Source organism: Protopterus annectens, chromosome 3.part1 (assembly GCF_019279795.1).
Source record: "Protopterus annectens isolate FY-2018-M chromosome 3.part1, PAN1.0, whole genome shotgun sequence".
NCBI classification, from domain to species: domain Eukaryota; kingdom Metazoa; phylum Chordata; order Ceratodontiformes; family Protopteridae; genus Protopterus; species Protopterus annectens.
This window is the reverse complement of record NC_056732.1, coordinates 73,255,870-73,283,158: the sequence shown is the minus strand read 5'-3', so window position 1 is coordinate 73,283,158 and position 27,289 is coordinate 73,255,870. Positions and strand designations below refer to the sequence as shown.

The window sequence follows — 27,289 nt, the reverse complement described above, 5'->3', positions numbered from 1 at the left end:
AGTGGACCCCTCAGGGAGGGCTAGAAGGTGAGAGAGTACAGCAGTTGGTAGTGCCTAGAGCCTAGCATCTGGCGCTTCTAGCCATAGCCCATGATAGTCCCTTTGCAGGTCATATGGGCATTTTATGCTCAACTTCTGAGAGACTTGGTTGGCTACAATCACCTGCATTAGAAGCTGAAGTTAAGTGCAAACTTGCAGTACTGTATTTTAGTCTTCTGTTAAGTACAAACTTGCAGTTTTAAAAGTACTATATTTCAAGGAAGTTTCTCTGTTCACCTGTAAGAGAGGGGAGCTTTGAGCAGCCTATCTGTCCCTGAAGGAGTGGTTTTAGCCCAGAAATTAGTAGTTTATTGGCCATTTTTGGCTAATTTCTATCTCTTTCATTTCCCTGCTATAAAAAACACATTTGCCTGGTTTTGCATGCTGGGCAGCGCCGGTTAGCTAGGGTATAATTATTCCCAGCTCCACAAAGTTTCCTCTTCAAATTTTCCCTTGGAACTAGACAAACTTTCAACTTAAGCACTCAAGCCATTCATTTCTCAGCCTGGCACTTGCTCAAAACTCATAGCAAGCACTTATAAACCCTAGCACTAGACCCCTATATTGTGCATAAGGACAAGGCTCTCTATTCGACCTTACCAGCCATTCAGTAAAACAGTTCACTGTACCTATCCTGGCATGTCCAAAGGGCAGTTTCAGGTGTACTCTCCAGTCCAACTGGTGAATCTGGGCATTTTGAGGCAATGTTACAACTGCCTCATGTACACAGACAACCCTCTTCTCCTCCTACCACCAAACACTAATACATGCAAGAGATGCAATTATACAGCCAAACTGGAGGCTAAGCTCTCTCAACCCAAGACTGGATCAGACAGTCAAGAGGAGAAGTGAAATACTTGCATCACACCACCAGTCTCACATAGGCCCATTAAACCAGCACCGGCAAAAAATACACATAAATACACGAAAACATACTCGGAGGCTCTAAATAAAAATCTGCAAAAGCAACAGAGACTTCCAAAGCAGACATCCAAGCAACCTCCACCCCCCCAACACAAACCATGAAACACGTACTTCACAAAACCAGTGTGCCACGCAATCACAGCCCTTAAGGCAAAATAACATACCCAACATACTAGTAATAGGTGACTCTATAGTCAGTCACACTGACGCCCCACTCACTAGGCTGAATAAGGAGAAGGTTACTGTTAGCTGCCTGTCGGGCCCATAACACAAGCACTCAGAACAAATACAAATATGACTCTGTCATTGTCCATGTTGGTGTGAATGACTTGAGCCATACCTCCCTGGACTACATGAAAAGAGACATGGAAGAGCTCTCTGATCACGTAGTCCAGGCTGGTATGACCCTGACCCTGAGTAACAACCTGCCCTCACCAAGAATGATACCACGGTATAAAGAAAAAATGATCAATTTCAACAATTGGCTAAGTTTCTGGTGTCATTCAAAGGGGATCCAGTGTCTGTCTGCCTGGGATGACATGCTCGACAACCCACGCTGCTTCACTAGAGATGGCTTGCACCTGTCACCCTTAGGCTTTCGAATACTGGCCAAGGCTCTTGCCACCCCCATAGTGCCTTTTTTAAGCAAGGCTCAAAAGATAAACCCACTGCCGTAAATAGCACAAGTAACAAAAAACTGAGGGTAATGCTACTCAATGCCAGAAGTCTAAACCTCAAAATGCACACACTCAAGGCACTCCTCAGTATGGAGAAAATCAATATATGTGCAGTAACAGAAACCTGGTTTAAGGCTCCAGAGAGCACCCCAGCACTACCAGGCTACAATGCATACCATACATTTTGGCCACAGAACCCAGACCGAAATACAAAAGGCAGAGGCATATCCATATTCATCAAGGATACCCACACCTTCAGGTTAGTGGCACAGTGCAGTGCTTCAGAGATCATCCACGTGCAACTAACAATGGGCAAAACTGCAACTCAAATTGTAGCTTGCTATGGATCACCTACCATGTCTCAGGACCCTCATTCCACATTTCTGGAAACACTGGGAAACATAAAGGTCCTACTAAACACCCTGATATTGGGTGATTTCAATTACCCAAAAATTAACTGGGAGAACTACTCAAGTACTAACTCCCTTGCCCAACATTTCCTAGAATTTATAAACTCAAACAGCCTGGATCAACTGGTCAACACTCCCACCAGAGGGACAACATATTGGACCTGGTCATCACCAACATGGGGGACCGGTGTTCCACACTGGAGATCAACCCCTTGCTGCTTAGATCTGACCATAAACAAATCACTTTGCATATCCACATTCCGCCCCCACCCCCAGACAAGGAAACCACTGTGAAAAACTTTTCAAAAGCAAACTTCACATTACTTAAGACCAAGGTGGAAAGTTTCAAAGCCCCCATGCTAAAGGATAACGCTGTCCAAGCTGCAAAATCCTTTACTAATGCATTTATGGGCACCTACAAGAATGCATGGATCATGCTATCCCAAGCAAAACCAAGACTCACTCCTCCAAGAAAAGGAAACCAGTCTGGTGGACCCCTGCCATAAACAAGCTATACAACAGAAGGAGGAAACTAGTACAGAAAAGAAGCCAAGTGTTTTAGCGCTTTCATTCACAAATTTAATATGTGAACTTCTGAGGAAGTTCACGTATTAAATTTGTGAATGAAAGCGCTAAAACACTTGGCTTCTTTTTGGTCCTTTGGTTGCTCACCAGTTTTCAGGTTTTTCAGTTTTTTAGTACAGAAAAGAGTAAAATCCCAAGAAGGGAAGACATCCCTGATCAGTATCAGCAAGAAATTACGATCTCTCATAAAATCATCCAAGGCAAGCTTCGAAAGAAAAATTGCCAAGGACTCCAAAGATAACCACAAGATATTCTTTAACTATGCCAAGAATCTAAGTGGCAATGCTCAGATCTGCTCGGAGTTAGTGCAGAATGGCACAAAATAGACTGAACTGACCGATATCGCCAACATCCTGGCAGACAGGTTCAGTGCAAACTTCACCCTCCTCTCTCCCCCAAAAGGGCCCAAAACCATACCAGAAGAATGTAGAGCCCCTGAAATCACAGACACTCAGGTTAAAACAGCCTTCTCCAAAGCCAAAAACACAGCATCAGTGGAACCAGATGGTGTCTCAGGCTGCATCCTACATGAGCACAAAGATGAACTAACCCCTCACCTAAACACACTGTTCAAACTCAGCCTCTGCACAGGCTACGTACCGAGAGAGTGGTGCACAGCAATGGTTATTCCGCTCCACAAAGGTGGAGCCACAACAGACCCTGGGAACTATCACCCTATAAGCCTGACTAGCTTGGTCTGCAAGGCTATGGAGCGCATCATCATCATGGAACTCATTAACAGAGACATTGGGAACCTCCAAACACTGGACCCTACCCAGTTTGGCTTTGTTAAGGGCAGATCATGCCTCCTAAACCTGGTGGATTTCTTTGAGGCAGTTACCAAGGCTATAGACAAGGGAATGGTGGCACACACAGCCTACCTAGACCTCACAAAGGCCTTCAACACCATTACCCATTCTGGTATTATAGACAAGCTCACCAGCCTGAACATAAACCCCTACATCACAAGATGGGTTGCCAACTGGCTCACTGACAGAACCCACATGGTGAGAGTTGCAGGAACTAGGTCTGACTCTAAACCAGTGGCATTTCCCAGGGCTCAGTCCTAGGACCCCTCCTGTTCGGCATATACTTCTCAGAGGTACAGGCAAGCACAGGAGGACTATGGCTGACCAAGTTCACGGACGACTGCAAGCTAGGGGCTATAATTGACTCTCTGGCTGACACAGACATCCTCCAAAAGGGTCTCACTGAGATGGATACCTGGTGTCAAAATCATGGCGTCAAGCTAAATGCCAAAAAGTGCATAGTCATCCCCTTTGGAAAAAACAAAGTACCCACAAACTACCACATATGTGGTAGTCCCCTACATATGGAAGATGTAGTAAGGGATCTGGGGACCCAAGTAGATAGTGATCTCTCTTTTGATAATCACATTGCCAAAGTGGTTAGAAAATCCTTCTATATGGCCCACCTAATCACAAAAAGGTTCGCATCCAGATCAAAAGAGGTCATTGTGCCCCTCTCCTCATCACTCATCAGACCCATCATAGAGTACAGTGCCCCATTTGGGATGTACCTTACAAGACATCTGCAACAGCTGGAAAGACCACAGAAGTACCTCAACAAGAGGATCACTGGCCTCAAACAGATGCCCTATGCAGCTCGACTGAAGAAACTCCAGCTGTATTCGGTTGCATACCGCCTACTCAGAGATGATATCTGCTTGACATACAAGGCCATGTCCAACCCAGAATTGATGGACATGCTCCACCTAAAGAAAACCTTATCCTCTCGAGCCACATGCTCTAGGGATCTAAACCTCACCACAACAGTAAACAGGATGTGCTGGAGGGATAGATTCCTGTCCCAGAGACTTCCCATGCTTTGGAACAAGATTCCAGTCTACATTAGGCAGAGTTCCTCGCTAACATTCTTCAAGAGAAACCTTGACGAGTGGATGGGAAACAGAAAGTTTACCCCGGGGATCACTTCAGTGGCTCTGCTGGACAGAGACACAGGGAACTAATCTAAGGGGGCAGGCGAAAGCCAACACATTCTGGCTAGGCTTATAAATGCCTTCGAGCAGATAGCCTAGTACCTACCTATGAACCTATGAACCTATAAAACATACAAAGAGGTGTATTATGCAGAACTTCTATTGGCCTGGAATTTCCATAGATGTAATAGGGTAATGCAGGACCTGTGAGCAGTGCCAAAAAGTAGGCAAGGCAGGAGACAAGGTGAGATCTCCTTTGATGCCTTTGCCTGTGATTGAGGAGCCATTTCAGAGGGTAGCTACAGATATTGTGGGTCCTCTGAGTACCCCAAGTTCCACAGTGAAAAAGTATATCCTAGTGATAGTGGATTATGCAACACAATACCCTGAAGCAGTGGCTTTGTCCTCCATTAAGGCAGAGAAGGTGGCAAATGCTTTGTTAGAGATTTTCAGCAGGGTAGGTTTCCCAAAATAAATACTGACTGACAGAGGTGCCAATTTCATGTCAGACCTGCTGGCTTGTCTGTGGAAGTCATGTGGGGTGAAGCACATGAAGACCATCCCCTACCATCCCCAGACTAATGGTCTTGTTGAGAGGTTAAACTCTACAATCAAGTCCATACTACAGACATTTGCAGATCAGTTTAAGAGGGAGTGGGACAAATATTTGCCCCATCTGTTGCCTGCTTACAGAGAGGTTCCCCAGGAATCCACAGATTTTTCACCCTTTGAGTTACTGTATGGGCATAGGGTGAGAGGACCTCTAGATTTAATTCGAGATGAGTGGGAAGGTGAGTGCGAGTCTCACAAGGAGTCTGCTGTGGCATATGTCCTGGACTTCAGGACAAGGCTCAGGGAACTCATGGGTTTGGCCCAGGAGAACCTGACAGAAGCCCAACAACAGAAAAAAAAACGTGGTATGACAGGAATGCTCAAGCTAGAGAGTATACTGTGGGGCAACATGTAATGATTCTCATTCCTGTCAGACACAACAAGCTACAAGCAGCTTGAGAGGGACCCTACAAGGTGATAAGAAATGTAAGTGATGTTAACTACATGGTGGAACTGCTAGGCACAAGGCAGGGGCACAAATTGTACCATGTTAACATGATGAAACCTTACCATGATATGGAGACCCTTGTGCTGAGCATTTGCAGTGGATTGCAGGAGGAGTCTGACTGAGATCTGAGGACTGATCTCCTCAGTGAGGCTCGGGCTGATACCTCAGTGGAAGGGGTAGCAATGTCCCAGCAGCAATCTCCTACCCAGGTTCAAGAAATCCAAGCAGTGTTTCAGGAATTTGGGGACATGTTCACTGGGAAACCAGGGTGCACCTACCTGGGACAGAACCAGGTGGATTCAGGACCCCAAATGCCTATTAGGCAGGCCGCTTATAGAGTGCCTGAGAGAGTCAATCAGTCTCTGAGGGAGGAGGTACAGTAGATGTTGGAACTAGGGGTGATTCAAGAGTCCAACAGTCCCTGGGCCTCCCCAGTGGTGCTGGTGCCAAAGAAGGATGGCAGCACCAGGTTATGTGTGGACTACAGGAAATTAAATAGTCACACAGAGTCAGATGCTTACCCCATGCCTAGGACAGATGAGGCCCTATTGCAGCTGGGTGGGGCTAAGCATCTTACAACAACTGATCATACCAAGCATTACTGACAGGTGCTCTTGACTCCCAGTGCTAGAGAGAAGTCAGCCTTTGTGACTCTTTCTGGCTTGTATGAGTTCACAAAATGCTCTTTGGGATGAAGAATGTCCCAGCAACTTTCCAGAGGCTGGTAGATCATATCCTAGTATGAGCAGGAGGGTTTGCCCTTGCTTACCTAGATGATATTGCCATCTACAGCCATTCCTGGCAAGAACACCTTCAATGAGTCAGGGAGGTGCTGGGCAGACTACAGGGGGCAGGGTTGACAATTAAGCCGAGCAATTGTCAGGTGGGTATGGCAGAGGTCTCCTACCTAGAACATAGAGTGGGGAGTGGTAAGATAAGGCCAGAACCTGCCAAAGTGGAAGCTATTCAGGCATGGCCTGCACCTGTTACTAAAAAGCAGGTGAGGGCATTTTTAGGGCAGGGCACTACAGAAAGTTTGTCCCCAGTTCTAGTACCATAGCTGCTCCCCCTCACAGACCTGACAAGGACGAACAGGCCAGATAAGGTTGTGTGGACCCCAGCATGTGAGCAGGCATTCCAGTAACGTAAAGAAGCTTTGGGAGGACCCCCTGTGTTAGCCAGTCCAGATTACAGCAAATAATTTGTTGTGCAGGTGGATACTTCAAACCATGGGGTGGGGGCTACACTTAGCCAGATTTCTTCAGAGGGGGAAAGAGCACCCAGTGGTTTATCTCAGTCGTAGGCTCCAACCCAGGGAGGAATGATATGCAGCTGTAGAAAAGGAATGTCTAGCTATAGTGTGGGCACTGCAGAAACTTCAGCCTTATCTGTATGGAGGGAAATTCACTGTTATGACAGATCACAACCCCCTAACATGGTTAAACAGAGCCAGCCAGCAAAATGCCAAGTTGCTAAGATAGAGCCTGGGGTTGCAAGCATATATGTCCATGCAGCACCGCAGTGGGATTAGCAATGCCAGTGGAGATGGGCTCTCAAGACAGAGAATGGGGTAAGGTATACTCAGATAGACCTAACTCCCTCAAGCAGCATTTCTCAGGGGTAACTTGAAAAACTAGCTTGAGTTCTCGGGGGGGGGGGGATGTGTGAAGATTGGATGAAGATAGATGAAGGCTGCCAGCCTAGCCAGATAGAATTTTTGGAGATAATGTTGTCTTAAATGGTAAAAATAGTGTTACATGTGGAACTGAAAAAATGTAACAACAGTGCACTCTGCTGACCAAGTAAAGCATGTTGTGACCCTTTGATGTAAACATGGCTCCGGCCGGTCTAGATGAAGAAATCCTGCCTATTGTTTTAAGGCCAGAGTTAATGACCAGAATTTGCATGCATAAATGTCCTTTATTGCTCTGGTTTCAGCCCAGAGGTGAAGAATGTAAATGTTGTTTCCGTTAGCCTGGGAAGCCAGGGAAGTGTGAAAAATGATGTAATGTAACCCAGGGAAGTGTGAAGAATGATGTAATGTGAGCCAGGATTGTGATTATAAAAACAGAGAGAATCAGAGAACATTAAGCATTTTTGTCTTGACCAAACAAATCATCAGCACTGTCTTACTCTATATGTAAGTTTATCTTAGACTTGTGTTTTCTCTTAGAAATAGCTAGAAACTAGAAAGATTAGACTAAGTGTTTTTCTGTGATGTCAGAACTGTACTACTGAATTATTTTAAGTATTTCTCTGTGACCTCTGAACTCTTGGCTAGCACTGTGTAGTAAAAAGTATTGTCTTGTGTTTTGACTATTTGTTATTAAATATTTTTAAACCCTTTTCAACTGTGGCTGTTTTTGTAGAGATAATTTAAACTCTTTAGAGTACTTGCATGCCTTTGGTAAAATTGTACAAAGCCACTTCGATAGCTTTAGCCCTGGGCTATACTACCAATTGGATAATAATATTGCACATTAATAATTGGACACCCTTTTAAGGGCCTTTGAGTAACTGATAAATATTAGTGGGTGGTGGCACCTGGTACTACCATATAGTCTGGGGAAAAGGGGCACAGTTGGAGAACCTGTGCCAGCCTTCCCCAAGGAGTGTCTATGTGGTTGTATAAACTCTTTTCAAAGTGTGTGTGTGTGTGTGTGTGTGTGTGTGTGTGTGTGTGTGTGTGTGTGTGTGTGTGTGTGCGCGCACATGTGTGTGAGCTACTTGGGCAGGAACACGAAGCACTGGTTGGACAGAGAGGGTGCTGGAGGTTTTAGCTTGCCCACTTGGCTGAGATCTGGACCCTATAGCTCTGCCAGTGGGGACCTGGAGAGCAAGGGAGCGATCAACCCCGGACTGACTGTGATCTATGCACTTTACTGTGTGAATTTGTTATAATTTCCTCCTATATGAGATGCCCCTCACTGGTGTTAGTGGTGAGGATTGAGGTTCCTTGATTGCTGGGCCAGGGCATGGGTGTCAAATTCTGTTCAGGAACAACATTGGTCCAGTCTGTAATTATCTATCTTTTCCAGTCAAGATAACTTTCCTACAACTCTATATAAATATTTTGCTGACAACATCAGCTGTAGTTTATGCATAGTACAAAAGAAGTTGTCAACAACAGTGGCCAGTGACTGCACTAGCCTCTGCTACACATCAGCATAATACTGGACTTTATATATACTGCTGAAATGCCTGTAACATATATCTTATCAGCATTAATACCACCCTTTGTTTAACTTTTTGCTACTAAATAATGCAGATTGAAGTACATTCAGACACATCACTATTTTGTGTATATAATTTTTTTGCATTTCTCTTTTTTGTTTTTTTATTAGTGCCTTTCCAACTCTTATGTCACGTCTGTATGTCATGTGCTTTATTTAATAAAGTAATATTTATCTGTAAGTGCAATCTCTCATATTGAAATCATTTAAACATGTGTTCTTTGTATTTATACAAATTTTTATTTAACAAAATTTAATTTTACGAAAGACCTTTGAAAAGATAGAGAAAAAATAATAGTTCAAATTGAAGGTATTGATATACAGAAAGAGAACGCTTTGTAATTTTTGAAAGTTAAGAGGATTAAGATAGAGAAATGGAGACAGGAGAAGAACAAGAACAAGACAGTGAAAAATCAGTTGGTAGGAGACTTAGGAGAAAGAAAATAAAAATAAGATCTTGAAGCAAAAAACTTACAAAAAAGCAAAAGGATGATATAGGAATTTTACCATTGAATGTGAATAGCTTTAAAACTTATATATAAGAGGTTTGGTGGTGGAATTGTATAAAAATAGATTTGTTTTGCTTTCCACATATCAGATGTAACAAAGAAGAAAAAAGGAAAGTAATACGAGCAGTACAGGGAGAGGTGTGTGTGGATTGTTTGGTGGATAGGAAATAAGACATGTTCTGAAACTGGAATTTTTATTAAAATGAAATAAGAATCATTCATATAACAATAGTAGTATCGGGAAGGGTAGTGATATGTGATATGAGCATTATACAAAAATGTGTAGGATTAATAGTGATTTTTGCATATAACATCAAAAAATGTTTCAATAATGAGGGTAGAAGACTTTAACTGCAACCTGAGGAAAGAAATAGGAAACATAACACAGGATATTAAGATATGAAGGAAATTAAAATGTGGAGATTTAAATTTAGAAAAGAATAGGGAATGAACATATAAAAAGGGTAATTTTTAAGTCTGAACTTAATTATATAGTTTACCCTAAAGACATGAAAGAAATGACATGGGGAGTATGGATGCCAAAGTTTGATTATAGAGCATTTTGGGATAGAATAGGGGAAAACAGCAAAATAATAAAGAAGGGAAAGGCGTTAAAGAAATGAACTGCAGAGTTTAAAAAGGAGGAAGAAATGATAAGAGAGAAAGAAATATTATGGGAAGATCATATGACAGAGAACATTTCATAAATATTGGACACAATGGTAGGTCATGTATAAGAAGAAGCATAAAAATATTTTTATAAGTGGAAAGAAGAATAGAAAATATAACATGGAATATAAAGAAAGTTTACAGAATTATGAGAAAGTAACAAAATAAGGAAAATAGAAAGAAACAGGAGTATGAAAAGAATAGAGGAAAAGTAAAAATGATGTTACATAGGCAAATATTTTTTTCTGAAAGGAAAGAAAGAAGAGGTCTCCCCTTATTTAGGAAAAGAAGTAAAAATAACAGAAAGAAAGATGGATGCTATCTTAGATGGCAAAAAGCATGTAAAATAAATAAAAAAGAAGATATTATGGAGGTGGCAGAAAATTTTGTAAAGAAAATGTATGAAAAAGAGGAAATGGGTGGACAAGAAGAATGTAAAGTGAACAAATATCTGAAAAAGTAAGGATTTTTTTTAGAAATTATATAACAATGGGATAAAGAAGATAACAAAAGAAGAGAAGAATGAATCAGTGGCAGGATTAGATGGTATAAGTATTATAAGGAAATTAATAAATAATTTAAGATGAAAGAGAAGGTTTTTTAATATTAAATGAACAGAGGAAGGAAGGTATAATGGAAGAAGACATGGTGGAGTGATAAAATATATATGGAAAAGGTATGAAAGAAAAGATATAATAAAATTGGAGGCGTATAATACTATGGAATACTGACTATAAAATATTTAGAAAAATACAACAAAGAAGGATAGAGAAAGTATTGGATGTGGTTGTAGGAGAAGGGATTTGTGGTATAAAATGAAAAGATGTGAAAAAAAATGTTAATTATAGTGAAATAAGTAGTAGAGATAACACTGAAAGAAAATAAAGAAGTAAAATTGATAGGATGTGATCTAGCTAATGCCTTTAATAAAATGAGCTATGAAGCAATGTGTCATATTTTAGAAGGTTAGAGAAAGTATTGGATGTGGTTGTAGGAGAAGGGATTTGTGGTATAAAAAGAAAAGATGTGAAAAATGTTAATGATAGTGAAATAAGTAGTAGAGATAACACTGAAAGAAAATAAAGAAGTAAAATTGATAGGATGTGATGTAACTAATGCCTTTGATAAAATGAGCTATGAAGCAATGTGTCATATTTTAGAAGCATATGGCACAAGAGAAAAAATACTAATGTAATAAAGAAAGAAATGTTATGAAAATTCATGGATATAAAGTGATGATAAATGGGTGGATAGGAAAAATATTAAGACAGGAATAAAACAGGGATGCCCAATGAGTATGTCCATATTTGTATTAGTAATGAATGCAGTAGTACAGATATATATGTATGAAATGAGGAAGGTAAGATGTGGCATGGAAGGAAATGTTATATTACCAGTATGTATGACATATGCAGATGATTTAGTTCTTCAAACAAAAACAAGGGATGGATATGTGAGGTTGTAATATGGATTCAAATATATTAAAAACTGGTCTGCAGTTAAACAAAATGAAATGTAGGGGACTTCAAAAGAAAAAAAAATAAATAGAGCATATTTCACAAGAAAGGAAATAAATATTTTGGAACTGCTATTTGGTGAGCATAAAAGTGCACTAAGTCAATGGAGAAAGATACTGGAACAAATAAAAAGTGAAACCTATTTATTATTTCAGAAAAAAACATATATGTGTAGTAGGAAAAATAGCATATATATGGGAATATATATCGATGGAAAAAGAGTTATTAGAGAATGTTTAGCTTCAATTTAAGTTCAAGGCTGAAGCCAGTGAGAAGATTTATGATTTATAATAAAAAAGTAGATGGTGGCTTGAATTTAAAAAAAAAATCTAGTTGTGCATTTAGCATCTATGCATTTATTTTGTGTAACGATAAAGGTAAAAGAAAGACAAAAATAAATGATAGGCAAGATGCTATATGAAAAATATAAAAATGGGTGAGAAGAAAAAAATGGGAAAAATGACAGAATGGAAGAACAAGAATACGGCAATAAAATGAAATTGTGGAAATTAAAAATAAATGAGGTTGATGGGAAAAGAAAAGAATGGTATAATGTGATTTTATTAAAAAATTGGAGTACCCAGAGAAGGAATTAAAGAAGATGAAAGAAAAAAAAACAATAAAAGACAGAAGTAAAATGGCTGATTTTTTTATGAAGTAGAGGATTTTTGCTGGAGAATTTTATTAGACAAGTTACTGATGAAAAGGACAATAAAAAATAAGGTGATAGATGAAAGAAACACATTGTAGTAAAGAAGAAACAAAACAGGATTGTATTTGGGTAATGACTTTTTCTCAATTGGTATTTACATACAGGTCTCCCAGGCTTCTAAATATTGGAGAATTTTGTGACTTTTATAGTTGTACACTATATTGTATTTGTGTCTTCCAATCTTTATCTTTCCCTCTTAGCTTTCTATCCCACTAATTTTAAACTTTCAACCTACTCCTGCCTTAAACCCTATTGAATGGTAATGACTTACTGCCAAGCCCTCTTATCTCCTCTTGCAAACCTTATGATTGTATTAATATTTTTGTCATAAATGTTTTGATATTCTGACAATCATAATTTCAAATTGTATTACATTTTCTCTTGCTAAATATACTTTCTGCTTTTCCTAAACAATGTTATATATATATATATATCACTAGATTTTATAAACCTATCAATCATTTTTTTTTTGCTATGGAATTATGTGCATGTTCTTACCAATTTATTTGGTTTATGTTCCTGTGCTGTACCTTAGAGCTTTTCTCCCTGGGACTCCACTGAAAAACAGACCAGTTGAACCATCCAGTTAACAAATGCAAATAAATAAAATAAAATAATAAATAAGCAAACAAATACTTTGGTTCAGGATGATATGAAAATGGAATGTATAACCAGAGTGAGAAGTAGCAATGTAACTATAGGCAGAACCTTAAGGGACTCCTTTAATAGAAGTATGTGACGTGTGAAGGCAAGATGGATCAGCACTCTGCAAAAATGGTGTCCAAAAACATTGCTAGTTTATGCAAAATGCTATACAGGATGCCAGGATGTGGAATTACACTTGAAGTCAGGTTTGAGGTGGATTCAAACACCTTACACAGATGAATAAGCAGGACTAATGAGAGATAATTTTAGAATTGTAGGTTCGTTCACATTTATTAGACTTGTGGTCTAGATGACCGTTCAGAAGCATAGCAAAATAAGACAGTAGAATTGTGATTCATTAACTAATCTGAACAAGAGGAGCTATACCATAAATGTCCTACTTTCCACCCACTTGTCTAGTGTGTATTTAATGGTTGCTGGGAGTGTTACTTCATTTGATTTGAAGAGAAACTCCGTTCCAAAGAATGGATGTGCATTATGTCAGATAATTATCACACAGTCAGGTCTGATTTATGTGAAATTGAAGGTTCAGGTTTCTGATTTGTGTATTTGTAGTACCACTGGTTTTGTGGAGATGGGGAAGACATGGAACAGCATGGTCTTTCATAGCATGGAAAGTCAGACAGAGATTACTATGCAAAAGCATGTACAAAATAGAGTACATTGAGTAGATTTTAATCTGTCTACATAGCTTAAGTGAACTTAGTTTAATAATTGTCTTAGTTAGAAATTTCTGGAATGTCCCAAGATGGACAAGTTGTTGCAGAGGTACATACAGAAAGGCACTGTCTTCAGGATGGGCCTAAAGTGGGATATGTAGAGACGCACTAAGATTTCCCCAGAACTAGAGGAAATGGCTCCCAAAATTAAATACAACAGAAAGATGTTCTGACTTTGACAGACACTTGGTAATGGATTTATAATTCATTGCCAACAAATTCATCTATATCTGTGATAACTGTGTTAATTTTAAGAGGGTATTTTTTATATGGTGCAAGTTATGGAACTCAAATACCAAACCTTCAGAACTTTCTTGCCCAAGAGAACTCACGTAAACGACTGTGCTGTGATCATCATTAGATCCCTGTTGCAATAGCCTAAGCTTTGTGGGTAGATTACTAGAGGTTAAAAAGAAAAGAAAGGGAAGAAGAAGTGTCATAGTCCATGAGCCCCTGGAAAATAGTCCTAGCAAAATCTGTTAATTTGTAATGTTTTGCAAAAATAAGTACAGATGACTAGGTGGATATCTGTAGAATACTTCAGAGTCCACCAAATTCCAATAGACCATAGAATAAGCCAAAGCCTGGTACAATGGGCCCTAACCTTGATTGGAAGTGGCTTGCTATGGTAAGAGTAGCAAAAACACAATAGCCTGAGACAACCATTTGGAAATTGTCTGTTTTCATACTGATTGTGAATTTTTACTGTCATAGGAAATAAAACAATTGAGCTGAACTCCTGAAGGTCTTAGCCATTCCAAAATAGTATCTGAGCTGCTTGTAGTCATCCAGAGTGTACAAAACACTTTCTCCCTCATTTTTTTCTTTGGCTCTGGAACAAAGACAGTGAGATGGATAGCTTCACTCAAAGTAAAATGTGAAACCACTTTAGGCATAAAAAAAAATGTATTCTCAAAGACGCCATAGCCTTATGGAACATGAGATAAGGTTGATCCAAGATGAAAGCTTTTAACTCAGATACTCTTCTTGCAGATGTCAGAGCAATGAATAATACTTCCAAGTTAAGAATTTCAAATTAGCCTGGTGAGCTGGTTTAAACTGAAAAAAGGATTATTTTTTCTAGAACAAAATTGAGATCCCAAGGAGGAGCCATTTGTTTTCTTGGTGAACAGATATGTAGACCCTCCCTTAAAAATTGTTTGACTTGTGGCTGGAAAGGGGGATCAATGGGTAGACAAATAGAGACAGCCAAAAGGTGAGTCTTGCTAGAAGAGTAAGAAAGGCCAGAGGATAGTAACTCACACAAATACTGTAGAAACAGAGGCATCCAGGCCTTAAAAGGTTCCTGGTTCTAATTTTGTCACCAACAAAAAATCTTTCCCAATTACTTATATATGAGTTTCTTAACCTCTTTCAATGTTTGCCACACATCTTTAGAAAACAAATGCTTAAAAGGTATTACAATTCTTGAAGAATTTGAAGGCTGGGCTGTATCAAGCCATTCTTCTCTTGTGTGAATAAATTCATCATGGGAGAAAGCTTGTGGTAATTAACCTTGGCCAGTTTTGAGAAGACAGGAGAACCACTGTTTCCTGGACCAAGGGGCCTCACCTCAATTATTTTTGAGGACCCCTTCTGAATATTTAGAATGATTACTGTCTTCAGTGGATTGGGTGGAAAGGCGTACAAGAACATCCACCATGGGAATGAAATAACATCTCTCTTCCAGGCCTGCATGAAGAAATCTTGAAGAAAAATTTCTTTATCCCTCTGTTGTGAATGGAGGCAAGCAAATCTGTTCTAGGACTTCTTCACAGCTGGATCAATTCCTGGAAGATGCCCAGGTTTCATTTCCATTCATGAGGGTGTATCCTGGTCCTGCTCAGCTTGTCTTCAACAATGTTTTGCTCTGACAGAATGTGAGAAGCCTGAAGGGAAAGATTCATCTGAGTTGCTAGAGCCCAGGTTACCATAGCTTGTCTACAAATGGGGTATGATCAGGTTTCATCTTATTTATTTGTGCACCACATCACTTTGGTGTTGTCTGTGATTACTAATAGAAGGTTTGTTCTCCAAATATGCTAGGGGATTTGAGTTTATTTGTAACTGTCATTGTTTCTTTAAAATGTATGTGTTTCACTCTGTCCTGTTTGTTCCGCAGACCCTGAGCCTTCATCCCCCCAATGGAAACAGCCTCCCAAGCAAAGTCTGATGCATGTGCTTACAGACTGAGTAGGAGCTGGAAGAGAGAAGGGAAGACCTAGGTTGAGAGCTAACTGGTGCACTCACCAAAGTAACTCCTCTTTTACAAGCCCCAACACTAGCATCTGAAAAGATGGATGGTACTGGTGTTAGGTCTACATGGATCTGAGAAACCATTGAATTTCTCACATGTGAAGCCACAAATCCTAAAATTCTGAGATATTTCTTGGCTGAAGCCTGAGGCTGGTTGGAGAATGCTATTCCTTGTATAGATCAATTATGTCCTGCATGAGAAAAGCCCCCAAGAATGCATCACAGAAATACTATCCTGTGAAAAAGAATGAGAGAGAATTTATACAAATTTTGGTGGAATCCTAGGCTGAGAAACAGATTCTTTACCCAGGCAAGAGATTCCTTACATTTTGAAAAAAATCTAAATATCAAAAAATATGAATGACTTGCAACCTGTAGTGGACTATAATTGGAGCCAGACTCTTTGAGCTATGGAGAACCCAAAAAGCAAAACCGAGAACTGAAAATGTAAGCCAGACACAGAAAACCTTTAAAAAAATCTGAAATCTTTGAGAACCGGAATGTGATGATAAGCATCTTTTAAGTCCAAAATTGTGAAGAAACTGAGAGGTGGAATGAGGGGTAACAGAGACAGAAGCAGAAGTGCTAAAAAAGAAAGATCAATAATTGGTCCCCAAGTACATGTTCTTTCTATGGCACCAGTGGATTCTTGAATCCTTTCCTTATCTGTTCTGAGGGAACTATTTCTGTGACCTGTCCTGTTGAGATAGCATATGATCCAGGATTGGATGAAACAAGGAATGAGTCTCAAGACCCACTTGTCTGAGGTTATCTGAAGCCACTGAGGTACATGAAGACCTAGAATTAGAGAAAAACTTACAGGGTTGCCAGGGTGTAAAGGGGGACATATCTGAAGGGACATATAGTCAGTCTGACTTTTGGACTGTCCTTAGTTATGGAAGGCTCTTTTCTTTTTTGAGCTTCCCTGCTATTCCTTTTTTTGAAATTCTGCTTTTCTGAACTTTACTGAGACTGCTCAGTTTGTTTCCTATAAAAGGATCCTGCATAGGAAGGAAAATTCTTATTAAACTTTGGCAAGGAGGGTTGAGAATTCTGAATGACCTCCTGAATTAATTTTCCCTGTTTCATCAAATCTTTTAAGGACCTCGGCAGAGGGAAATCCAAACAAAACCTCTCTATCCAGGGGGACAACTTTTATCTCATCTTTAACACCTTCTGGTAAAGTCTGAGCATGTAACCAAATGAATATTCTCATTACTGATTCAGTAACAGTTGCTCTGTATACAGCATCAGTCGAGTCTTAAGCATAATTCAAAGAGTATTTAGTTATCTGAGATAAAGGGGGTAATTAAATAATTCTGAGAAACCTTAACTGATGAAAAGGAAATGCTAGCAGTTAGGTTTCTCATATTTTACAAAGAAGCAAGCATGACTTTAGACACATGGGCCTAACAATTTAAAATTCTGAAGGCTAAAATAGAAGATTAGTATAACTTCTTCCCAAATCTATAAAAAGCTTTCCCATCTTTGGCAGAAGGAATAGGGTTATCATTCACAGCTTGTCTAGCCACAGATGATTTTGCCAAGAAAGTAACTTCAGGATCTGATTTGCAATTAAAAATAGTATTTGTGAGTCTGAAGATCTTTATATAATCTATCAGACTTTTTGAGTGGCAGGATGCTGACTTTTAAGCTTTCTGTAAACTGTCAAAAACATATCCTCAAATGTTGGTAAAACTGGAGAGAGAGCTGCAAGCTAAGGAAAAATCCAACGATAATCGCTCTTAATACTTTTGTTGAGATGCTGGAATTTCATTTTGCTCCCATTGAAGTACTTATTTCACTTTGGCTTTAATTTCAGAAAAAAAGATAATTCTTCAGGGGGAAAATCTATAGAAACATTTTCCTCAGTATCTGATTTATCTTTTGTGGTGTGGGTACTGGAGAAAAACTGTCCCAGTCTAATTCTCCATTAGACTAGGAGTCAGAATCTGATAGAGAAGAACATCTTTTTATCTTTATTTTAGTAATCAGTGAGATTTCAGAATTAGAAAAATGAAAGCCTAGGAATAAGCCATTTGTAAAACCCAGGCAATTGTTCCTGTCCGTCCTCTTTGGAATAGAAAAAATATGCCTGTTTGTTTTCCCCTAAGAGACTCCCTAGAAAAAAGACTGACTCAAGGATAGGATTCTTCCTTTGTGTTAGAACATCACCCCCTCCCTCTCTTGGGACTTACAAGAGTGGTTCTTCCTTTCCAAACAAGGACAACCCAACATCTGTAGGGGGCATGGCTAACTCCTGGTTCTTTATGGCTTCTTGAACAGGAATACCATTGGGATTGAGAGAAGACAATGAGCTGTCTGTGGTACCTAACTTTGCCACAGGAGCATCACCCATGAATGGATAAGTTAGTGAGAAAGCTGGCCTGACTACAAAAAATTCCCATGAAAGTTTCTTTTAGTGTATGGGGAAGGAAAAAAAACAAAGAGCCCAAAGCCTTCTCCATGTTATTTGAGAAAGAGTGCCTGATAAGCAGGTAGATGAGGCCGAACAAATGAGTGAACCTCCTGACAGAAAAAATATAGTTTTGAGAAAAACTTTCACAGTCAACCCCCAAAACCACTAGTCCAAGTCACAGTATAATTTTTTCCACACAAAAAAGAAAAGATTGTGCTTAAAAAGTGATTTTAAAATCATTTTTCTCCACACAAGTAACTTAACCAAAAATCAACGCTTCTAACTAAAATTTTTTAGTTGCAACTTCTAAAAACACATTTGTTAGCCTAAATAACAATTTTGCTTTGATAAAAATAAACTTTTTCTTCAAAAGAAAAGATAAAGTAGAAGGTTTTCTCCAGAAGAATGTTTATCTGCCCAGTCTTGGTGAGGTGCTAGCTGACTGGTGATCCCTCGAAGTCCATAGGAAAAGACACTTTGATGGCAAGAAAGTTTTGAAAATTTTGCACCCTAACTACTGATTCAGTATGGCTTTACTTGAGTCCTTCAATCGTTAGAGCATATGGAAAGTGACCTAAAGCTTTGGATGCTGGCCAGTCATCATATCTTTGGCAGATAAGGTTCATAGGTGGTTACTAGGCTACTGGCCAAAGAGTCATTTGAAGCCTAACTAAGCTTACCTCAAATTTACCAAAATTTTGCAGACACATATCAATATCCAAGGAATATTATGGCTATTATATAGGCATATACACATGAAGCATTCACAGGCTGCCCCTGTCCATTAGGGACATAGGTGCCAAACCATGGGTAAATTTGCCATTTCCCATCCATTGGTTTAAGATATATTTGAATAGGTTTTGGGATGAGCGTTACTTCACATAGATGGAAGGCCTGATTCAGAGAAGGGGTAACCCTTGAGACACATCTCTGTCCTTCCAACATGTCCTATTTATATTGCAGATGAGATTTAGGTCCTCAGAATGGGCATTTCTGACACTATTTGTTTTATGGATGTGCAAAAATCTACCAGAATGGGATCAGATGTCTTGTAAGCTAGGCATGGATCACTGCACAGCAGTCTGTAGGCGGCTAAGTACATGGACAGGACTTTAAGACTGTTTGGATAGGACTTGTTGTTTACTCCCTGTATTCTTTTTGTAAAGAACCTTTTTTGGTCTGTCAAGCTGTTTCAAGTGTCTGGTCAAGTACACACAGAAGGATCCATTGCTTTAAATGACTGATCTGATCAAAACTAAGTACAGCAGAACAATGACCTACTTGGACCTGGATGTCATGTTCTTACTTATAAGTTATGAAATGTAGAATGACTTTCTCACCACAGTAGACACACACGTCAGCCTACTGTCAACAAGCATTCCCAGATCCCTGCCCACAGGGTGTACTTTTAGGTGTTTATTGTAATGTGGTAATTTCCAGGGGTGGCCATCTTTCCAAAGGATATTATTACACTTTTTTTCTCACTGGGTATTAGTTCATGGATCTGGCTGCAGCTGTTTGTCTGTATCAGGCCATTTAAAGGGTATTGGTGTCTTTAGGGCATTCAATGACCATGCCTAGTTTGCAGTCATATGCAAACTTGGTCAGCCAGAGCATATATCTCAACCTCTTAGAGCAAGAAATTTGGACAAAGCCACAAATAATGGAGGGACAAAGGCCCCAAAATAGGGGCACTCTTTAAATATTGCTCTTACAAACTTAGACAGTTGATAGAATATCAGGTTTTGCATTGGCATGAATTTTCTGAAGGGTATGAAGTCTGAAACTCAGGCTGGCATTATATTATGTCTTCAGTCTTCAATGATTTACCAGAAAGCACAATTTTATGAGAAACAAACCAAAAACATGAGTCAAAAATCTTGACAATCTGTGAAATCTGGATAGTTGAGAGGAATGAGCCAGAGGTCCTTGATGCTTGCCTTAACTTCAGAGATGTAGATGTCAAAAATGAGAGGCGCCAGCACAGATCATCAATCATCAGAAAGGAGGGCTACCAACAAAGATCCTTGTGAGACTGCAATAGCGACTGTCCTCTTTGTGAAGGTGGAATCCCCTATCCTAACTTCTGTTCTATTCATGAGCCAGATGGCTATCCATTGGGTGACATTGGTTTATGCCTACTTTTGTAAGTTTATCTACAATTCCTGAGTGAATTATAGTGTTAAACACACTGACCAGGTCAAGATAGGCTGTTTTGCCCTCATTGTTAGCTTTAGTGACCTTCTTGAGGAAGTCCACCAGGTTAAGTAGGCATGACCTGTTTTTTGAAAAAAATGAACTATGTAGGGTCCAGTGTGTTTAGGGTTCTTATGTCATTGTTGATCAGAGCCATGATAATTCTTTCCATGGCCTTGCATATGAGACTTGTCAGACTTATGGGTCTGTAGTTCCATTGGTCAGTAGAAGGCCATACTCTGTGTAGGGAGATAACCAATTGTAGTTGGCCTTACAGGTCATGTTTCATGCTGTTCAGGAAGCACCAGGGATATTATCAGGGCCCATTGAAGAAGTGTTCTTGGTCTTAGAGAGCACAATGGGAACCTGCTCCTCATTGATCGTTGGTGGAGAAATGGTGGTGGTGGCTATTTCCTAGGGGGTGACTGGGGGTGATAGGGAGCTAAAACTGGAGCTAATTTTGTTGGCTAATAGATTTGCTATATCCCCTGGTTCCATATAGGTGGTTCCATTCACCATAAGTTCAGCACATTGTTTGTGTTGCCTTAAAGGCTGTAGACATAACTAAACAAATCCCTATGGATGTCTTTAGCTTGGGAGTCTATTTTTAACTCAAATTTAGCTTTGGTGGATTTGATTAATCTTCTGAGTTGCTTGCTCTGATTGATGAGGTATTTTTTTATATAATGCTTTTTACTGAACTTGGCTTAGTGGCTATGTCTCTCTATCCTTCTGTGGTTCTGTCTCACAAAACCAACTTTAATAAAAAGCTTTCTAATAGTAATGACAGAGGGACAATAATTTACTCTTTAAGTAAAATATTGCCCCTCTGTCATTAGCAAGACAGTGAACACACACACACACACACACACACACACACACACACACACACACACACACACACACACACACACACACACACACACACACACACACACACACACACACACACACACACACACACACACACACACACACACTCACACACACACTCACCATTTGAGTTATTTGTCCAGAAGAGAAAAAAAAACAAACAATTTACATTATAAATGATAATGCTTGAACGCCATGTATTGGGCACTATGCTGTGCTGCAAAGACCAGGCTTTAGCCAGGGAAATAACATCTCCTGGAAATCAGTTGAAGTTTGATAATGTGGTGTGTTTTACAGGTAACTCCTATCAGGGTACTGCCACTTAGTAAATGTCTTTGGTGTTCCTTGGGGGTTCATTATTCTTAGTGAAGGTTTCTGTACAGTGATCCCAGACTTGAATCACTATGTTTCTGGCACAGTAATACATAGTGTTGTCCTCGGTTTGTAGGCTCCTCAAGTGCAGATACACCTCTCCTTTGGAAACATCCCTAGAAATTGTGGTTAGAGCCTTCACAGCAGGTGAATAATATAATCCCCCCAACAGACCATATAACACTGAGCCAATCTAGCCCTTTTCCACAAGGCTGCCAAGCCCAAGGTACACTGCAGCTGCTAATAGAGAAGCCGGATGCCTGGCACTTCAGATGCAGGGTCTCTCCTGGCTTATTCACACCCCTCTGATCTCCCTTAGTGTGATATCAGTCAGGGTACCTTAATAATGGAAAGAAAAGCAAATAATCTTTAATGTATTTTAATGCAATTGTAAGACGTGTTGTAAAAGGTATTAAATAATACTCTAAATATAACATTTACAGTATTCTTACTAGCTAGCAGAAATCCATAAAACCAAGATGAAGATAATTATTTAACAATTCGTGTCTGCATTGCTAAAAGTTTGTTGCGCTCTTCAGCTCTTTTGGACCTGTTTGTTGAGTTGTGTGTATTGTGTCCTGTGTCTCAGATACCAATTCACAATGCTATTTTAAAGTGAATGTTCTTGGAAGCACTTTGCATTTGGGAAATAATCACCTCTGTCTCATCTAATATCGATCACTTGCTAGGTTATCTACACTGAAAAAAATGCAATGTGCAAGGAAGAGCTCATCTGTGCAATTATCAAAAATGATGAAATGCATCAGAAATAAAATGTATTTAAAGACACTGGGTTGAAAATGACTGCAGTGCTGTACCCCTCAACCTAATTGCAAAATAATTTTGGAAAAAGTCCCAAATAATTGGGGGCTGGAGACAAAAAGACTGTGAACCAAAGACACTTTTTTAATATTACCCTAATTCACTAAACGTTAATAGGACAACAGGTTTTGCATCAGCATGCTTTTATGTATGAAGAAAAGTCCAAAAATGTGAGTCAAAAGACTGGGCAGTTGAGAGTTGCGTTGAGAGGTATGACACACATACACGCACACACAGTCAGAGTGATGTGACAACTTGCACGCATGTGCACAGATACAACACACACACACACACACACACACACACACACACACACACACACACACACACACACACACACACACACACACACACACACACACACACACACATCCACAAACACACTTACCTCTGAATCTCTTAGTCCAAGAAATCTGGATAAAGACTAAAATAAAGTTGCTAGAATATTGGTCTTTTGTTGGCATGCATTTTCTGAAAGATGAAACCAAAGAGAATCCTGCATGTAAGGCAGCTGCACGGCTCAAAACCAAAATCCAAACATCCAAATGAAGAGCCAGCAGACTGTGACAAGCTGTGAAGATTATTTAATGTAAAAAGCACATAAATAAACAGACCAGTTTCGCCTTGACAAAATTTAACAGCCTTCCTCAGTGTTAATATTATACCATAAAACAGTGTGCTTAAATACCTGATGGCTATACCCATAAGCCATGTCATTGATTAATTACTTATAAGTATTCATTTAGTCCAGATGAGAATAAAGCACCTAATTTTATGATCCACTTTTTTTCTTTGTAGTCCAAAAGACTATGCCAACCTCCTTTATTTGTCTTATTTCCCGATATTTTTTATCAGTAATGGTAAATCTGAAAATAGCATTTGGATGATTAATGGTATGTTTATATAGAGCACTTGTGGGTTTCCTATTCCTAATGCCACTTAGGTGTCCTGAAATACGTATGCTCAGGGGTCTGGATGTCTGTCCTACGTAAAAGGCATGACATGTGCAGGTTGCTAAATATATGAGCCAATCTGACCCACAATTGGCAAAAAAGTTATATCATACACTTGTCCAGTGTTGGTACTTGTAAATTCCTTAGTTTTATTAACGGACATACAGTGTGTGCAATGCCCACATGGCACACATCCTGTCAGTAAATCCCCAATCATGGTCCTCTGGGCCCAATTCCTATTTAGCTGATGACTATGTTTATAATGACTCAACTGGGAATTCATATTCCTACCTCTCCTGAAGGAGAACTGACATCTTTCTTTTAAAATAGATGATAAGAAGTCATCTACCCTCAAAATATTCCAGTGTCTCTGAACTATATTCAATAAGATGTCTGTATTTTGGCCATAAGTAGTCAAGAGCTGAAGATTAGGATTTTTAATGGTAGGTTTAACTTTATACTTAAGCATATCCTGTCTATCCATTTTGGATGCCCAGTTGCTTGCACTTCAGACATGGCCCATAGGATATCCTCTATTGCGGAATTTGATGGTGAGATAATCCCTATAGTGTATGAAGTCCTCCGGCTCAGAGCATATCCTCTTCATTCATAAATATTAGGACCTGGGGATATTCTTGCATATGTATATTGGGTGAAAGCTGGAAGCATGCAGAAGGGAGTTGTACTGAGGGTACTTTCTATATACTTGGGTACTTAAAGTATGGTCAGCATTCCTGCTGACCAGCACATCCAAAAACGTGATGTGCTGTGAATGAAAAGTGGCTGTAAACTCCAAGCCCCATTTATTTTCATTTAGGTAGTTGACAAATTCCTTCAAATACACCTCATCACTTCTCCATACCATCCAGCAGTCATCCAAGAATCTTCTCCAGATATCAATTTCATCTAGATATATGTTATGAAGAGGGTCATGCATAATGAATTCCTCCACATATGCCATGAATAAATCGATGTAAAAAGGGGCAAATGATGCCCGCATCGCCGTCTCCTTAACTTGCCTAAAACACTAGTCCCCATAAAAGAAGTCCTTTTTGATGGAAGCTATGGAAGAAGGTATCATTTCTGAACAAGAATGTAAACATTTAACTATACAAGATCCTTCTAGCCAATACATCTATTTTCTCCCACAAATTCCATAGTTTCAGGAAGGAGATCCATCACTGTACTCCTATTACAATACTTAACTCTAAAGCTTTAGGCCTCTACTTCAATGGGTAAGATCTAGACTCCGTGACACCACTGAATTCCTCCAGATCATTGCTGATAACCAATTGGAACCAGGCTGGTTATTGTGTACCTTAGATGTATCCGCCCTCTATACAAATATACCTCAGTGGGTGGGTTTGGAGGCCCTTGACTACTGGCTTAAGAAGTCTGAACTATATAGACCAGGTATGAATATGTTTATTATCAGGCTCGCTGAATATATCCTGACTAAGAATGTGTTCTTTTATGGGGACCAGTGTTTTCATCTAGATGAAATTTATATCTGGAGAAGATTCTTGGATGACTGTTGGATGGTGTATGTGTGTGTGTGTATATATATATATATATATCTATATCTATATATATATATATATATATATATATATATATATATATATATACACATATATATATATATATATTTATAAAAGTCATACAGCTTAGATGACTGCATTCAGCTTAAACAACAGCAACAGTGATGTATTGATGAACATTTATGTAGCCCTGTGTAAATGTATGCCAGTGCTACATTCTTTTGCTGTAAAGTCTGGATTTACCACCTTTCCAGTGTTTACTTTCTGTATAAATTTGATTAAGATGAAGTTTATTCCTTTGCTCATCTCTCTTCATAGATTAATACTAGGGAAAAAAGCATTTTGTTCAACATACAAAGATTTTGGAGAAGAAGTTACTGTCAAGTTCTACAGGACGCAGTTAAGAGTCTTTTTCTGTAATCCATAAAAACAGGAAAGCAATTACAGAAGTTTGTGGCTTTATTGTTAGAGATGAGGTCTCATAAAATTATTACTAACAAGGATACAATCAGTATTTTGGAGACTTTATTCTTTAATTCAGTTTAAATGCTTTTTTAACTGTGGTACAGAATTGTTACTAGCAAATTTTACAAATATGAAGATATACATGTATAAAAATATGTTGGCAAATATCTCTTTAGATGTATGTACATTTTGAGGCAGACAAAGTAATGCTTCCCCCTCTCCATGCAGATTGACCTTCAAGCAATTAAAGAGAAATATCAGTCAATGTACAACAAGTCCCTTGGTGATGCTATCAGGTCTGACACATCAGGTGACTTTCGAAGGCTACTACTGGCCTTACTGCACGAGAAATGAATTAGACAATGTCAGTAAACACCCAAGCAAGTTCTGTTCCAACAAAACATGCCAAAACTCTGCAAAGACAGTGAGATCAAAACCACTCCATCTCAATTTTGTAGACAAGTACACAATCAGTTTTTCCTTGCTGAATTTAACTAATAGTTTAAACAACTTTTATTTTAGACCTGTATGCATGTTTCTTCATTTCTAGTTATTTATGACCATGGATTGATAGTACCGCCTTTGCATGGTTTTGATATGAAAACCTGTTTCGTAGACTTTATAAACATATTTTGTTTTATATGCTAATGTCTATATTACTGTAATAAAAAAGAATGAAAAGATTGGCCTTTGATGTCAGTTTATCACTTGGTATTTCTCACAAAGCAAGTATCATCAAAAAATAGAATATCATTATTGCAAGCATATACTGTTCTCTGAAACTACATTTTATTGGCATTTTATTTGTTCAGTACTTAAATACTTTTCCTTAGCAAATCTGTTTATAAACTGAGATTTTTATTATGAATAAAGCATTCTGCTGCTAGAATCCATTTTTGTACCTTATCAAAAAGTTGCTTGCATAGTATTCATACTTAATTTCTTTATCTGTATCAGCATTCCGCTATAAGATGTTCATCTAAAATCACATAGTATATTTGACAAAAGATGGTACTCAATGAAAGCAATAATGCCAAACAGGTTGTGTGTCATTAGGAAAATATCACCTACCTATGGGTGTTGCGAGGCCTAATAATGCAGGCAGAGAGCCTCTGTAACCCTACAGGGGCAATATTTCTCTAATACACACAGTGGGTGGCTTTATTGGGCATAAATTAGCTGATAAATTGTTTTGTATTTGTTTTTATTTGTCTTTTTTATTGTTATATAGTTTTTTATATTTTTGATATGCGATAGTTCCTCTGACTAATGTTTCAAATGTGCTGTAGAATATGTAATTGTTGCTGCAGAAAGTATTTTACATCCAAACTATAAGTTAGGTAAGTACTCCGTGTCTGCACACACACACACACACACACACACACACACACACACACACACACACACACACACACACACACACACACACACGCAAAATGTTGTTTAGTGGTTGTAAAAAATGGCAACCATTTGCTTTTCTTGTGTCCAAGCTTCACTGTAGCTTAATATGCTGCCATGAAGCAGTGGACTTGTTTGTGACGTGGGCATTACCTGTATATGTTCTTTCTCCAGTCAGAGTGAAGGCATACAGACTGCTCATTCTCTAATAAATGTTAATTATCTGTCTCATACCACAAGACAAGTAAAGTAAATAGATAAATTGCAACAACAAAAACAAATAGTGAGTCCCAGCTCTACTTTCAGTATCTTGA

General features: G+C 39.0%; 1 protein-coding gene across 1 annotated transcript in view; it reads left to right on the top strand.

The window, feature by feature from the left end:
- Window positions 1-26,260, top strand: part of ANXA13 (annexin A13) — a 293,708-nt gene extending 267,448 nt beyond the window's left edge. Inside the window, exon 11 of the mRNA XM_044066589.1 lies at window positions 25,806-26,260. Within this exon, the coding sequence (XP_043922524.1) occupies window positions 25,806-25,931 (126 nt within the window). The 3' untranslated portion in view covers window positions 25,932-26,260. The remainder of the gene's footprint in view (window positions 1-25,805) is intronic.
- The last annotated feature ends 1,029 nt before the right edge of the window (window positions 26,261-27,289 follow it).